General features: G+C 39.0%; 1 protein-coding gene across 6 annotated transcripts in view; it reads right to left on the bottom strand.

The window, feature by feature from the left end:
- Positions 1-15,429, bottom strand: part of GRM3 (glutamate metabotropic receptor 3) — a 110,008-nt gene that overhangs the window by 36,066 nt on the left and 58,513 nt on the right. For all 6 annotated transcript variants that reach the window (XM_010715374.3, XM_010715637.3, XM_010715307.3 and 3 more), the window contains one exon: positions 10,410-11,013. In XM_010715374.3, the coding sequence (XP_010713676.1) occupies positions 10,410-10,907 (498 nt within the window). In that variant the 5' untranslated portion in view covers positions 10,908-11,013. The remainder of the gene's footprint in view (positions 1-10,409; positions 11,014-15,429) is intronic.

Below are 15,429 nucleotides of genomic sequence, written 5' to 3'. Positions count from 1 at the left end.
GCCTTCTAGCTTCTATCTGTTTGGTCCCACGATAGATGGGCTGAATGAGCAACATCTTCCTAGCAACAGTGGGTCACCTTCACTGTTGCAGATTCTTGTGAGTGTGGCATGCAGTCTCTTGTTCATCACAGGAGAAAATGCATCGCTAATGGTGGCAACTAAGTTAAAAAATAATCTTTTATAGCTGAGAATTTGCTCTACTGAATAGGGTTATTTTGTTCTTTGTAGATGTTGCTATTTCCATGGAAATAAATAGGAGGCGTTACTTTTGGAGCGACTTCCATAGAACAAGGCAAATTTTAAAGAATAAGTAGCAAAACAGACAGCTCAGTAAAAATAGTCTAAATAATTTTATTGCTTTTTGGTGTCCTTTATCACTTGAGATTTTGTAGATGTAGATTATTCTTTTATTTTAAGATAACATTGCAGAAGTCAACCTCCTGCCATAGCTCAGACTCCCACTGCAAACTGGTGTTTTCCAGATCAGAATCTGCTGCCTCACCATATGTGCACAGTGACTTTCACAACCCCCTGAGCTGTCTGAAACATGGGACCGAGGGAGACCTTGTCCTTACCCCTCCTGGTGCAGTAGCAAGAAGCAGGCTCAGGTCTGTAGGTGTCTGTGCCCGGATTGCTGATCCATGCCACAGTAAAATGATATCTGAGAGAGGTTTTCTTTAGCTTAAACTAATATAAAGCCTTGTCTACACTGCTTGGATGGTTTATTCTCAAGGGAAGCATGGGATAGTGCCCTGTGGTGTTGCCTAAGGCTGTAGGCACATGTGGGAAATGCTGTGGTTGAATAAGTTATTGTCCTTCAGGTAACATCTGACACAGTCCTAACAACCTTGCTGGATGCTAGCATGCAATTAACTGCCTTATACAAAGGGAACAAAGGGATTTAATTTTCGTTGTGGACATTTAAAATAAAAGATATAAAGCAATTGGGTTGCACTGAGATGTGCAATGGATGGTCTGAGTATTGTCTAGTCTCTGTGAGTTGTAACTTTTGATTATGTGCCCATATATTCAGATGCTCATATGTCCTCATTCAAAAAGAGCACTTTGATTTGGTGATAAGAATTCCTCTGTGCAGCTATTCCAGAGCATTTGTTGCAGAACTGTGTGGTCTGGCATTGCTATTCTTGCCTCAGTTTATCCTAGCGGGAATTATTTTGTTTTAACTAGACCATAATAAGAATATATACACATATTGTTCTGCATTTTCCCCCCCAAATGGGCCAATTTTGTACATAAAGCAATGTTATTCAGTGTGTAGTCAAGCCTTCACAGAAAGATAGTTCTAAGAAATATAGCATGTTATTTATTTATTTATTCATTTCTATTAGTTTAAGCATCAAAGCTACTTATATACAGGGAAACAGAACTACTGCCTCATTTCATAAGCAGTCTTGCACCCCAGAGGTCACTTTTCTAGCAATTCTGCTTCCTGTGTTAGAGGGACAGGAAAACTTCTCTAATGCAATGCTCTTTGCTGTAAAGCTCTTCAGTGATGTCCAGATGGTAGATTTTTCATGGAAGAAAACAAACAAACAAACAAAGATTAAAAGAAAAGAAAGTCTGATTATTCATAGAAGATGGTGACCCAATGATTCCCAAGTGCTGTGACTGATGATGGAGCTCAAGGAAGCCGTATCTGTAATTAACTCAGATCAAGAAAATCCTCTGGAAATTTTGAAGTTGCAATATTCCAACGTTTTGATTTTAAGGACTAATTTTTCAAAGGAGCTCTGGTTTCAGGCTAATTACAGAATAGTCCTGATTTTTAAAGCTCTTTCTGTGCTGACCTGAGCATCTGATTCTGAAAATCTGATCTTGACAAAATGAACAGCAAGATCAAAGTGCAGGCAACAGATTCAGAAGGAAACTGATATTCTAAGGCTATGTTATACTCTACGGTGATCCGGAGTTGTGCTCTGCTGTGTTTAAGTGTAGTACAGGACAGTGTAATATGAACCTCGGTTATGTGTACTATAGTACCAAGGTTGCACCACCTGAGGCTGCTTTAGGATGTGCACTATAGCTCGGAACTGTAGTGTAGATATAACTTTAGCTAAGTGAAATAATCTGTTTTGGCAAAGCTCCAGGCAGAAATTTAATCAAGACATAGGGCATGCAATTAGAGACTGAAATCCATATGTTGGCACTTAAATAGCGGTAGTAGCCTGCTTTTTTGGTTTTGTTTGTTGAAACTGATGGGTTTTGCACCTTTGAAAATGAAGCTGGATACTCTGTTGTTGCAATCCTAAAGCAACTGCTTTGCATGGTTTCCTGTGAACAAAGCATGCCAACTTCCAGACTGACAGGAAACCTTTGTATGCCTTCATGCTGATGGATTTATTAGCATGGAGACTGTCCTGTGCTGAAGTGTCCAATGAGTGTGAAAAACTGGTTGCTCACTCCATTGTCATAAGAAGCTGCCCAACATGAGCAGGGCAGAAAGATCCCATGTGTGCCATGTCTCTTGGCAGGAGCAGACTGCTATGGAGCTACAATTGTAAGGACCCAGCTCTGCCCTTGTTTCATCTCTGTATTGCTACTACTCCGTTCTGAGACCCTGTACATCAGGGACCATACAAATACTTATGGAAAATGGGCAATATAGTTTATAACACTGAAAAGTTCTTCGTAATAACTACATGCAAGGAGCAGTGAATTAGGTGCAGCTCTCGATCACAAGAATTTGGCTTCCCAGTGTGTTTCTGGACATTCACTAGTCCTGATGATAGACTGGATCAGGTAGGTAAGACCTGTGTTATCAGAAACTCTGGTCTGTCTTTTCATTTGTTGAAGGAGATTTATGAAATCCGATCAAACATTTTGTCTATCTCATGTAGGATTTTTTTTTTCCTGGTAATAGAATTTATTTCATTTTTTTAAGTTGAAATTTCCCTTCTCCTTGAACTGTTTTAACATGTATATGGTTGGGGAACACAGGAAACACTTTGGAAAACGAAAAATCTTCAAAGTGCTAGGACAGAAAATGTTTCTTCACAAGCATGTATCACACACTGCTTGGACAGAGGAGGTCACTTGTTAGATCGCAGTGCTCTGCACTTCTGAAACATTTTCCATGTGAGAATCTCATGATACTTAACAAGGTTTAATAAATCTAATTTCACAAAACTCCTTTGAGACAGACAAGTACTGCTGTTGTTGTTTCGAACAGATTGCAAATTAGGCTGCTGAGCAGAATGGGAGTGAGGTACAGGTGGATAGTGACTACTGAGACACTGAAGGAATCACCATTTCACTAAGTGTTGGTCTGTCATACTCATGGCCTCTACCATAACTTTTTGCTATTGTCTTGGATTTCAGTAGGCTCAAGATCATATCTCTTACTTTGGAAACAGTTTGATCCATCCACATCAATACTTTCTAAACATCGCTAAAATCTCTCATCGTCCAATTTCTTTCTTGTGTTAACCATGGGCCAACATGCTTTAACAGTCTATGACATTCCCAAGGGAGGGAATGCCAGAAGCTAAAAGATGCAGGAGCTGCAACTTGATGCAGTCTTTCCAATCTTTCAGAACTAGGTAGAGGATAGACAAGATGCCAACCTTCTTTAGCATTACAGCCCAAGAACTCACCCTGGTGTGTCCTTAACCAACAGCTCAGCTTGGCCATTTATCACTTACATGATTTGAAACTATTTGAGATGGGCAGGTTTCAGTGATGCAAATGTAGCCGTCTAACTCAGAAAATATGTAACTCCAGATTCTGATATGTTTTCAATAGCAAATTAAGAGATTAAGTACTATACTGATATTCGACTTGAAATGCCTCTATCAGTCTAGAACATCTTCTCTACATTCTCCATTTAAAACTGGGTATTACAGTGGTCTGGAATAGCATAAAAGGCACTATGAAATACAGCCTTTACATGGGGGCCGTGTCACAACCTACAGCAGAAAATATTTAGATTCATCAGTAGTGCTGGTATCCCTGTCCTTTTAATCATTAAGGGTTAATAGCCAGAAACTGAGCCAGAAGCAACCAACTTATTCAGGAGCACCATCCCAACTTGTATTTGTGTGTAATCTGATACATTACAGGACAGAAGCAGTAGTTTTTATTCACATTTTTCTATTTTTGATACTAAGAGATCTGTTTTCCAGTGTCACTTTTTTTTTGTTTTCTAGAAAAATGCCTTCCAAAAAAGAGATAACACAGAAAAAACAAACAAACAAACAAAAAAGAAATGTGATTTTTTTTCCTTTTTTTTTTTTTTTTTCTAGTTAACAGAAAACAGGAAAACTGTTTCAGTCTAGCTCTTCTGAATATTTTGGCAACAAAGATAGAGAGCTAAATATTTGCAGTGGACTCAAAATGTGCCACATCTAGAGAAGTAGTGTTTGAACAGTGAAATAATTGCATCTATGAGAAGAACACAAGATATTGGCAACACTGACAGAATAATGTGTACGACTTCTGTGGACAACCCAGGAATATCTTTCTATATGCTTGTCCTGTGTAATCAAATATAAAGCAAGGACACACAGAGAGATGATTTTCTCTAAGCAAAGAATTGCTTGGAAATTGTTGTTCTTTCTGTACAGTGAGCTGTCACATATGCACTCTGCCTCTGAGCAGCATTAGCTGTTGAAGTGACGTAAGCTTAGCGCTAAGCTGGCAGTCTGAGAAGAGACTCTTGCAGAAGACCTTGATCTGTGCAAGATGGGTATGATTCTACTTAGAGACCTTGTAAACCTATGTGTGACTCGTGTCACATTTACAGCTGATGACTGCCTTTGAGAAAAAGTCTGATGGTTCAAAAACCAGTAAAGCTGGTGGTTCAAAAAGAATAAATGAGACCTTGGAGTTAGAAGTGAATACCATTGTTTGGGGCACATCATCTGTCCCACTCAGAAGGGGCAGAATGAGAGTTGGTGATGCCAAGATGTCCTTAATGCATTCCTGTTCAGTTTCTCCTGTAGTTACATCCTCACATGGAACACTGAAGAGCTCTTTTCTTACCGGAAAGTTTGGGGTTTACACATTTCCACTTGCAACAGGAGAAAAGTCTCACACAGAAGGAAAAGAAACAAAAACAAATGAAAAACCAACCAATCAACTAACTGATCAACCAAGACTGCAGAGGAATGAATTAGCTTGTGATTTTCTAGGAAGCCAAGGAGAGGAAGGTACCTACATTTATTTGGAATCTTTAGGGAGCACGCATCTGGTGTTGTCTAGGCACTTTGAAAATCCCAACCGAGTGGATGCTCATTTTCTAAACATGGAACAGAAACACAGAAAGGAGCAAACAAGAAGAATCTGGCTGCAGGATAGAGGAGGGAGAGAAAGAACCAAGATAAAAGAGGGAAGAAGTTTGAAGGAGACACCAAAAAGTTAGAAAGTGCATATATAACTTAAGTATTAGTGGCAGGTGGCCCATCTCACAGAATAGATCTTTTAGTAAGGATTTAGCCATAAAAGCACGAAATCACCTCAGGCTATTGCACAGTTCAGTGCAAAGCTATTCTACAGAGCACAAATGGCATATGTGCAGTGTAGTCCTTGATGACTCCAGCGGCCTCTAGCACATGTCCTGCCCATATCCTTATTGAGTCCATATGCAGAGAGACTGAACACCCTTACATTATAAGATTTTTTCCTGCATGTAGTTTTTCTAATGCATTATTTTCCATATTGTGAAAATCACATCCTGTTCTCTGGATTCTATGGTTGGAAGATGGTTTATTCTTGAAGAAAGAAAACAGAGGTGGTTTGTTTCACGCTCCAGGAGTCCCTGACCGAACGTGTGGCTAAAGAGAAATGATAGCCAGGGAAAGACAGTCAGTAAATGAGTACATAGTCTCACCAGATGGTCACTCACTTTGGAGAGAGACTTTAGCTGTTTTGATAACAGTAATTTAAATTTAAATCCTCTCTTGTGGTTGTTGCTAGTTTACTTGTGACACAGCAAGGATTCACAGGAAGACAGCTGGGCAGTGGTTTGTACTCTGACATTTTTTTCTAGATGAATCTTTAAATGGGAAATAACCTCCATGACTGTGATTTGGAGATCTTGTATGTCAGCAGCATAAAGGAAACTTCGCAAAAGGCTGAAGCCCTATGTAAATACGAAGGCAGTGGATACACAGATACAAGGTCCTGAAGGAATGTCTTAAGGATTTTAAGAGAAATGGCTGTAGGGAGTGTAGCCTGATCTTCACTTTCAAAAGACAAGACCAGGTTGCAGAAACAAAGTATTGTGTGTGGCCAAATCCAGGACTCGAGTACTCATATTGCTGCTTACACGTGCATATTCCCTACAGAGCTGACCTGAGTATTTTAAACATGGCATATGGATTATCGGTGCAGGTGCTCCCCTATGCAAACAAACAGTGTTTTTTTCTCATCCTTTTTTACAATGTCATTGAACATCCCTAAAGAAAATAAGTCTGAAATTTCTGTTGTCAGGTAGGAGACGGTGAATAATTGGACTTGATTAAAAAACTATTTTAAAGCGAAATTAAGTTCTCAGAACTTGAGAGAATGTACCTTCTGATCCCAGAATCAGCTCGACTCAGAAATTTTTACTGGGAAAAAAGCTTTTTACATGAGCCTTTTCAACAGCTGAGAAGCCTGACTAGGGTTTTGAGGGATCAAATGCTGTGCAGATTGGGCCCAGTGCTAATTTAAACACATCATCTAAAAACTAATTATCCAGATCGTCATTAACGATAATAGCCTAGTCTGACCAGAAAATAATTAAGCATTCTGCATTCTCTTGTTTTTCTCTCTGCAAAAAGTGCCTATTGCGCATACAGACTCAGTGGGGAAGGTGTTCGTTGCTGATTTACCAATAAATTTTTTTTTCCTTGGTGGAAGGATAATGAAAGAAACAGAAATCTGACAGCAGGAGCATCATGAAGTGATTTTGCAGACAGCTGTCCAGACAGAAATCTGGTGAGGGAAGGTGAAAGAGGTGAAGAGAAGGTTTTGAAATACAATGACATATTCACGGGAGGAAAAAAAAACAAAGAAAAGTAACAGAAATAATTTCTTGTCTGAAGAGCTCATATTTTCAGGCTGAGAAGATGTGCAGTGGACTCTATGATGCTTACAGCTCTTGAGCAAATGAGAAGTATTCGAGAGGTCTACAATGGAAAGCACTCAGCACCCTGAGGACAGCCTGGAAGCATGGGAGAAGGGAGGGCTCAGTCTCATGCTGCACCTTCTAGATGGAGGGTTCTCATGTTTGGTAGGGGAGTGATGGCAGCTGCTGTTGAAGCTGTAGAGGTGTACAGCTGACAGTCAGAAAATGTGATAGTTGTCTGGCATACCATCAGAAGATTTGTTTTTAGTGCTCTGAAGTTCTTATATCTTCAGGCTTGAGTCTGCAGTGCCTGCTCTTTTTGATAGGGATTTTTTCTTTCAAAACTGAAGTCATGACTGGCTATCTTAACAAGATGAGCAGCATTATTAAATCTTTTCTAGGTAATTTGAGTTCTAGAGGAAATCTAGAAGAGATGGACTGGTGAGGAGCCAACCTAATCTATATCAAGGGGAAGTAATCTACTAAATATTTCTTTTCTAGCTGGAAATTTTGGCATACTGAGTGATTTGTGGACCTATTTATTTTTCTGAAAAGATGTGCAAGAAAGATATTATGTTTGAATAACTACTGGCAACTATGCAAAGCTGTGCATAGCATAGGTGTTACTGTTAGATATTGCTGCTGTTTCATCCTTCTTAGTAAGTTTCAAAAATCGGGTGATATACAGATATGCATTGCTGTTTTTCATACAAACTGAATGAGACAGTCTCTTATCAAGACTTCTGATTTACATGTGACAGCTGTTCCAAACCCAAGCCTTTGGAATATGAGACATTGATATATATATAATATATTCCATGTGCATCACATCCAATCTGCCGCTTCAGATACGGATTTAATCTTACATCAGTGAGCACCAGGGACTGGCTTCAAAGAGACAGACTGACAGATGTTGTGTATGAAGACCCAGGACATTTTAGGAATGTGGTGTGACCACCTCAGGGCTTGTGGGAGGGAAGAAAATGTCTCTAAAATTCCCTCAATGGTAAATACTTCTATAGAGATGCTTTTAGGCTACTTTATGTCCTTTTGACACTGTTGAATTTGGACTGGACTGAGAAATACAGTCAGATGAAAGGTACAATGAAGCCACTGCCACCTCTCTACCAGTGGGATCATGCAAGCTTATTATGTTTCTTCTTCAGAATTTTTTACCAGCCTTGAGATACTTGCATTCCTGGGAATTGATAAGCCAAGGATGATATCTATACAGAATTTCCTGTTTTTTCCTAGTCACTTCTTCTGTTGATTTAGTTTTTAGCACCCACGACAGCCTGCAATTTGCTGTTTTATTTCATGTACCCTCGTCTGATTGTGAGACACAATGAATAATGATGAACTCTGTGTTACTCAAGATTTTGTAGCCATCATTTCTCTTCTTCACATGTCTCTTTTCCAGCCCTGGCTCTTTGCACTTGAAGCAATCGTACCTATGTAACTGCTGACATACATTCCTGACACTCAAGCTGACCCACAGTGGGACAAAACCACTCCTACTGAAAAGACGCTGAACTTTTTCTCTGCAAAAATGATTCCCCTGTGGTATGGCTAACCATCTTCCTACTTACTTCCTATTGTCTATGGATACACAGACAAGCCATGCACTGGATCAAAAAAAGGCAAAAAAGGTGGTGTATGTTGAGATGTTCTTTCTGTAGTTATGCATATCCTATGGAAACAGGACATACTCTCAGGCTGATGGGAATTAATGCCTTGAAAACAGAAGCAGCCAATTGCTTAATTAATTCTCACTGAAATAAATACTGAAAGAAACATCGTCCTGGTTATGAAAGAGGTAAATCCTTGAGCTTTCTGTCACTGCTGAGATGGTCTGTAGCACAGAAGAAGATTTTGTCTTCTTTGACAGTGATACAGTAGTTAGGTCTTGTACACAGACTGTGAAGTCACATTGCTCAAAGTAGCCCAGTGGTCTACCTCTCTTGTGCCCTTCAGTCATAAGGTTTGCTGCCTTTCAAAACCTATTGGTGGCATTCAGAAAAAAAAATAGCTGCAGGGCTTAGCCTATACGAATCTGAGCTTAAGCCATCATTCGAGATGGTTATGAGTGATTTGGTCTGGTTTATTTAATTTAATCAAAAATAATCAGTTATATGTTGATTTGACATTGTTGGTGAAACTAAAGGATGTTTTTACTTGTGACTAGCAATCACTGGCAGGGGCGGGGAACTAATCTGTGGCTTCACTGCCATAGAAATTCCTGGGCTGGAGAGCAGAGGTGCAGAATAAAAGGGGGCATATGTATTCTTTGTGTTTATTCAGTGGAACAAAATGCCAAAGACTTTAAGCTTTATCATGAATTTCTAAAAAAATTGGAAGAACAGGAGTAAAAGGAATCAGCATTCATTTGGATTAGTTTCTGGAGACCGAGGACAAACATGAAAGGGAAGCATAGCTTGAAGGATATGTGGATCATTTATCCCACCTGCAACCTTACACCATTCCCAGACATTAAATACCCTCCAACACCCTACTAAGAATCTATTTGAGATGAATATTATAAAACCAAAAGCTGAAGATGCAGTGTGCCAGAAGAAGGGAGCAAAAGGTACTGAGGACATCTGTCTTCTGTGCTGGACTTCTGATGTGCTTGCACTGCATTCTGTCAGGCAACATTTCCTGGTAAAATTTATCTTAATATGAACAATATATGAAAACAAAAGCAAAGAGAGTAAATTTGGAAGCCATTCAGAAACTGCTGTCTGTAAGCGATATTTGAGAATTTGTTCATTGAAGTCAGCAGAATAATTTTTACTGGCTTCAGCGTGCTTAATTAGATGCTAAATTCTTGTAATCCTTTGGGTCAGGTGCAATTTTAGTTTCTGGCAATATGTCATTTTCACTTTATTTCAGCCTGGAAGTAAGACAAGGATTTCTTCTTTTATTTTACATCTCTATTGTTTACATAACAAATAGCACATAAACTTGGCATGTTGAGCATATATATATATATATTCAGAAATATAGGTGGCATAATTTATTACTGATCTGAAAGTAGAGATCTGAACATAGGTTTATAAAAATCTCATGAAATCCACAGTTCAAAATAAACACTAAGACTTTTGGAAACTTCAGCTGCCCTCAGGATACACCATGACTAGAGGAAGTGACCAGCTGGCAGAGATTAGAACTAAAGCAAGTGTTTTAAAGAATGAATAAAACTAATACAAAAAAGACTACACAGTAGACCCACCCATAGGATCAATTGATTAATCTAAGTCTTGATTTTTGTCCTTCCCATATGAGCAGAATTTGCATAACAGAAACTGCATTCTCACCTGATGGAGCTACAGTGACTTACCTGTATGGAGACGCTGCTATAGGAACCACCTATCACTCCTGCGATGAGTAATGGCAAATTCTCTTGAATGGCATATGAGCCATCTGGGCACATATATTCTGTTTCATCCACTTTAGTCAAAGATGCCCTGACAAACTCCAAAGACTGTTCTAAGGCGTATGTATCCCTGGAACATGTGTCCAAGATGTGAACTCCAAGTTTAATTCCTGGCAGCAAATAGTTGTCTCTGTTGATTTCATCAATGGCAAACAACATGGCCTCCAAGCGCTGGATGCCTCGATCCTCATTGATTCTCCCACATTCTTCTATCCCAGTGCCTTTTTCATTGATTGGGAATAAGCCACCTAAGACCAGGTCTCCTTCTATCTTAATTTCCTTCCTTACAAAGCTGTGGTCACTTAGGGAAAGGAAAACTCCTTTGGAAAACAAAGCTAGCGCAAGGACTTGCAGTCTGGTGAACATCTTCATTGGTCCTGTTTTAGCAGCTCTAAGAAACATTGGCAGGAGCAAAAGTGCTCTTCATTCCTTTTGATCCATTGCCAAAACTGAAGTGTTGTCCCACAAGTCAGTGAAGAATGGGCAAGTAAGACTTTCCACTGGATTTCTAAAGAAGAGATGAAAATAATTAGAAAAGGCAGAAGAAGTGAGTTACAAAGCTTTATCAATAAAACATTTGAAAACAGTGTTAAGGGAATACAGATAATATGGGAAATAAGAAATATATTTGTCTTGTGCTCTCATAGAGTACCTTATTCCATTTGCTCCATAACTGATTACAAACTAAGCATTTGCTATGGCAGCTGTGTGAAGGCCACAGACATGCAGGGTGACATACTTAATGTTGACTACTGTTCAGCAACGTTTTACATTTTACAAAGAGAGAGATCATTTTGTGTTTTTTTTTCTTTTTTTTTCTCATAGCATCCTGTCTTATTCCATGATCTTTCTATTCTGGACTCAGTCTTCTGTGTTATCATTCACTGCATCTCCAGCTGCTTCTAGCCTTCCCTTAGTAAGTTTTTTCTTTTTGTTGATTGCACCCTACTTAAAATTCTTTCAGCTATAGCTCTACCACTGTGTTTTCTCCTTGCTGGTAGCTTTTGCTGAGCCCACCACTTGGCCTTCACTTGGCCTTCACATCCGAAGTCTCTTGCTGAAGTCCACCTACCCTGTCTTCCTTTAGTGGACTGCTCACTCGTTGCTAGCAATGGGAGTATGGAAGAAATCCACTGTGGTTTCATGTCTATTTTTTTGCTGAGCATGTTGTTTGAAACACAGGAAGTGACTATTTAAACAGGTGGGAAACAAGGGCTGTGTCTGTATTAAAAAAGTAAACAAGTCCGTATCATACCAGTTAACATATCCCTGCACAGATTAGACTCAGATCAACTAATGGTCTTTTAAAAATGCCTAGGCAAGCGATGACCGGAAATGTTTCTCAGTAAATGATTTGGTTGTATCCACAGAGGCTTGGTTATTTTGTACTGGTTTGTCTCATCAACAGAAAATGGCTTGTGATCCATTTTAGTTATTAGCATAGCTGTTCTGCATGGCACTTTACTAAGTGACCTACCAAGCATATTTATTATGTGGAAGGCCTAGAAATTGAACCTGAATCTCCTTATGCCTTAATCACAAAATCATCCCTCCTGGAGGCACAAAAGGTTCTCTTCCAAGCAAATTAAGTCAAAAAAGGGAGAAAAAAATGAGATGAAAGAGAAAAAGGAAAGACATGACAAGGAGGAATCTTGTACTTGATGCCTGCTTAGGGCATGGAAATGCCTACAGCTGGACTTGCTCTCTTTATTGTTAATCACAGTTCAATGCTCAGATCACAGAGAGAGCAGAGCAATGACGTATTAACTTGGAATATGATTTTACTCTCTCTAAGATCAAAATATTCTCCGATGAGCTTAAAAAGAGAAAAATCAGGCTTCTGAGTGATAATTATGATAATTCTGTGACCCATACACGATGTCTATCTATGGAGTAAAGATACATGATTTATCTGTGGGCTCCCTGTCAATATCTCTTGAAATATGTCAAAGCTGCTGCTTTGATCTCCAGCTTCTCATATAAATCAAGTGTGATCATATTCAAATAGATCAGTTTAATAATTTATTTCTGTATTTACCTTTTTCTTAACAGAATATATATTATTGTAAGATTTGTAGGGTTATTAATAATTTAGAAATACCACAAAGGAATTGAAATAAACAACAATTAAGTTCTAACAGTGAATGATGGATGAGCAAGCTTACTTCAAGGCAGTTGTTTATCATGGTACAATTTCAATGTTGCTGAACCAAATTGTGTAAAATGATAGTATTTTATTCATATTTACACCAACAGTATTTTCTCATAAATCAGTAATGTTACGTAAGAACAGTTAAAGATCTTTTACTCCAAACCTACTAATACGTGTGTAGACTGAGCTGCAGGCTGTTTCAGAAGAACTTTCCATTCAGAAATAAGTGATTAATGGAAAACAAGATTCATCATTCCTCAGTGATCTATATACAAGCCAGTGTGTTGATTGCATGTGGTCTACTAACCAGTTTCAGAAAAGATTTTGTATGTGTAATGTTAGGAGGAGTAATGAAGTAATTGTTCAGCAGTCATTTTATTTCAGACTAAGTGCTATAATTTGCCAAATAATACTCAGATGTATGTAGGACGTAAAAATATTGAAAACATCCAATTGAAAATAAATATCAGACAAAAGGGCAGCATTTTTCACATACATATTTTGTATGATCAATAATTCAATATGTCTGTCTTCTACTGTCATTAATACAATGCATAGATAAAACAGAACTTTGGAATCTGTTAGTTTGATTTCATGCAATATCCATTCTATTTTCTTCTGTAGCTTCTGTCATCACTGTATCTTGGAAACTGTTCTTATATTTACACTTACAACACTTACAAAACATTTTTCTCTGTATTGTACTTGGAAACAAAGAGGCACAGAAAGATAAAATGAGATTCTTAGAAGAATCTAAGTCCAGATTTTTACAGAATCATAGAATTATAGGAAGGAACCTCTGGAGATCATCAAGTCTAATCTCCTGATAAAGCAGGTTCCCTACAGCTGGTCACACTGGAAGATGTCCAGAGGAGTCTTGAATATTTCCAGAGGAGATTCCACAGTATCTCTGGACAGCCTGTTCCAGTGCTCTGTCACTGTAAAGAAGTTCTTTCTTGTGTTAGTATGGAACTTCTTGTGTTCCAGGCACATTTTCTTGGCTACCAGTTTCTACTAGTGGTAGAAAAGGGCTTTACTTCTCTTTAGATATTGAAGAACATGGTTTGGCAGTGTCTTGAACACTTTGGTTCTCTTGTGGAGCTCTGAGCTTTTCACAGAAGTAAGCCAAAGTTAAGCCAGGGACTTTCGTCTTTGTTTCTTTAACCTGAAAGAATCTCTGATAGCAAAACAAATTTTTCCATCTTGAAACTGGAGTTTTCTCTGGAGGTGCTCTTGGCTAGGTTAGATGGGGCCTTGGGCAACCTGATCTAGTGCCTGATTTGGTGGTTGGCAACACTGCCCACAGCAGCGATGTGGGAAACAGATGACTGTTGAGGTCTCTTACAACTCAAACCATTCTATGACACTATGAAACCATAGGAAGACGCTACGTGCAGCATTCTGCTTTCCAGGAAAACACAATCATCCCATCTCATGTGTTCAGATTCTTCATTTGTATACAGAAGACAGTTAAAAGAACACTACACTAGTCACCAAATATAATTATCTCTTTCTGAAGTCTCAGAAGTCTGTACCCTGCTGCCCATTTAGTTGCCAAAGAGCAGTTTAGTGAGTGGAAGCTGTAGTGTGAAGGCTGATTGGGCTGGGGAGCTTCCCCATGGGGTTCTAATGGAGTGATGCTTCCAGGATGAACAGCTTCTCAGTAGTTTGTGAAGCAGATCAGGGTGGCTGGTGAGTAGCATCACTATGGTGACACAGAACAGACAGCTTGACGTGAAGAAGGGAGGATATTTTAAAGCAGCTCACAAAGATGGGCTAGCATCACAGTTTCTCTCCTGTTCTTGCTGTTGTGCTCCTCCCACATTCTTTCTATGCAGCTTACATAATTCACAAATATCTATAGGGACATTTTGTACCTATTCCAGGCTAATACAGAACATATTCCTCCCCTGAACCATTGTGAAGGTAGCACCCTGGGTCAACCTTTGCCATTTCCTAACAGAAGGGATTTCACCATGCTGACCATTGCATTTGGTCTTTGCAATAATTCTCTCCTAGAACCACAGAATCACAGAATCATTGAGATTGGAAAAGACCACTATGATCATCTAGTCCAATCATCAACCCAACACCTCCATGCCCACTATGTTCCTCAGTGCCACATCTGCCCTTTCCTTGAATACCTCCAGGAACGGTGACTCCACCACCTCCCTGGGCAGCCTGTGCCAATGCCTCACCATTCTTTCTGAGATTAAATTTTTTGCTAATATCCAACCATGTTTCTAGGAAGGTGAATTAACATTTCAGAAAGAAGCATTTGTTGATCAAACTACAATTCCCTCATTTTTCATTTATGTTTAATATTTTAACTCTGGCCATGGACAGGGTTATATTTTTCTAGGGACTCTGTTAATATAAAAAATATTAAAACCATATAAAGCCATATTGAGTTTGGATCCCTGGTGGAAATAGATGTAAAGACTAGGCATAGTAGTGATCCAAACATCAAAATGAAAAATAAACAGGAACAAGCACAAAGAGAACAGTTTCCATGTCTGGATCAGAAAGCTTCTGTCAGCACTTCCCTATGTGAATTCAGCCAGCAGCACTCTGTTTGTGAACTACTTTTCCTGGGCAGGCTGCCTTTGGAGCTCCTTCTTTTTCCACCAAAGGTCCACAGGGGAGAGTGACATCTGCTCTTGGAGGACACTGTCAGAACTTCCTTCAGAAAAAAACAACTTGTGTTAAGACAGCAGCTGTGCAGCTTTTGTTGAAAATACCCTTGCCTGTTGGTTTTAAAAATTCTTTTTT

This window comes from Meleagris gallopavo, chromosome 1 (assembly GCF_000146605.3).
Source record: "Meleagris gallopavo isolate NT-WF06-2002-E0010 breed Aviagen turkey brand Nicholas breeding stock chromosome 1, Turkey_5.1, whole genome shotgun sequence".
Taxonomy (NCBI): Eukaryota; Metazoa; Chordata; class Aves; order Galliformes; family Phasianidae; genus Meleagris; species Meleagris gallopavo.
Note: the sequence above shows the minus strand (reverse complement) of the source record. Positions and strands in the feature narration are given on the sequence as shown.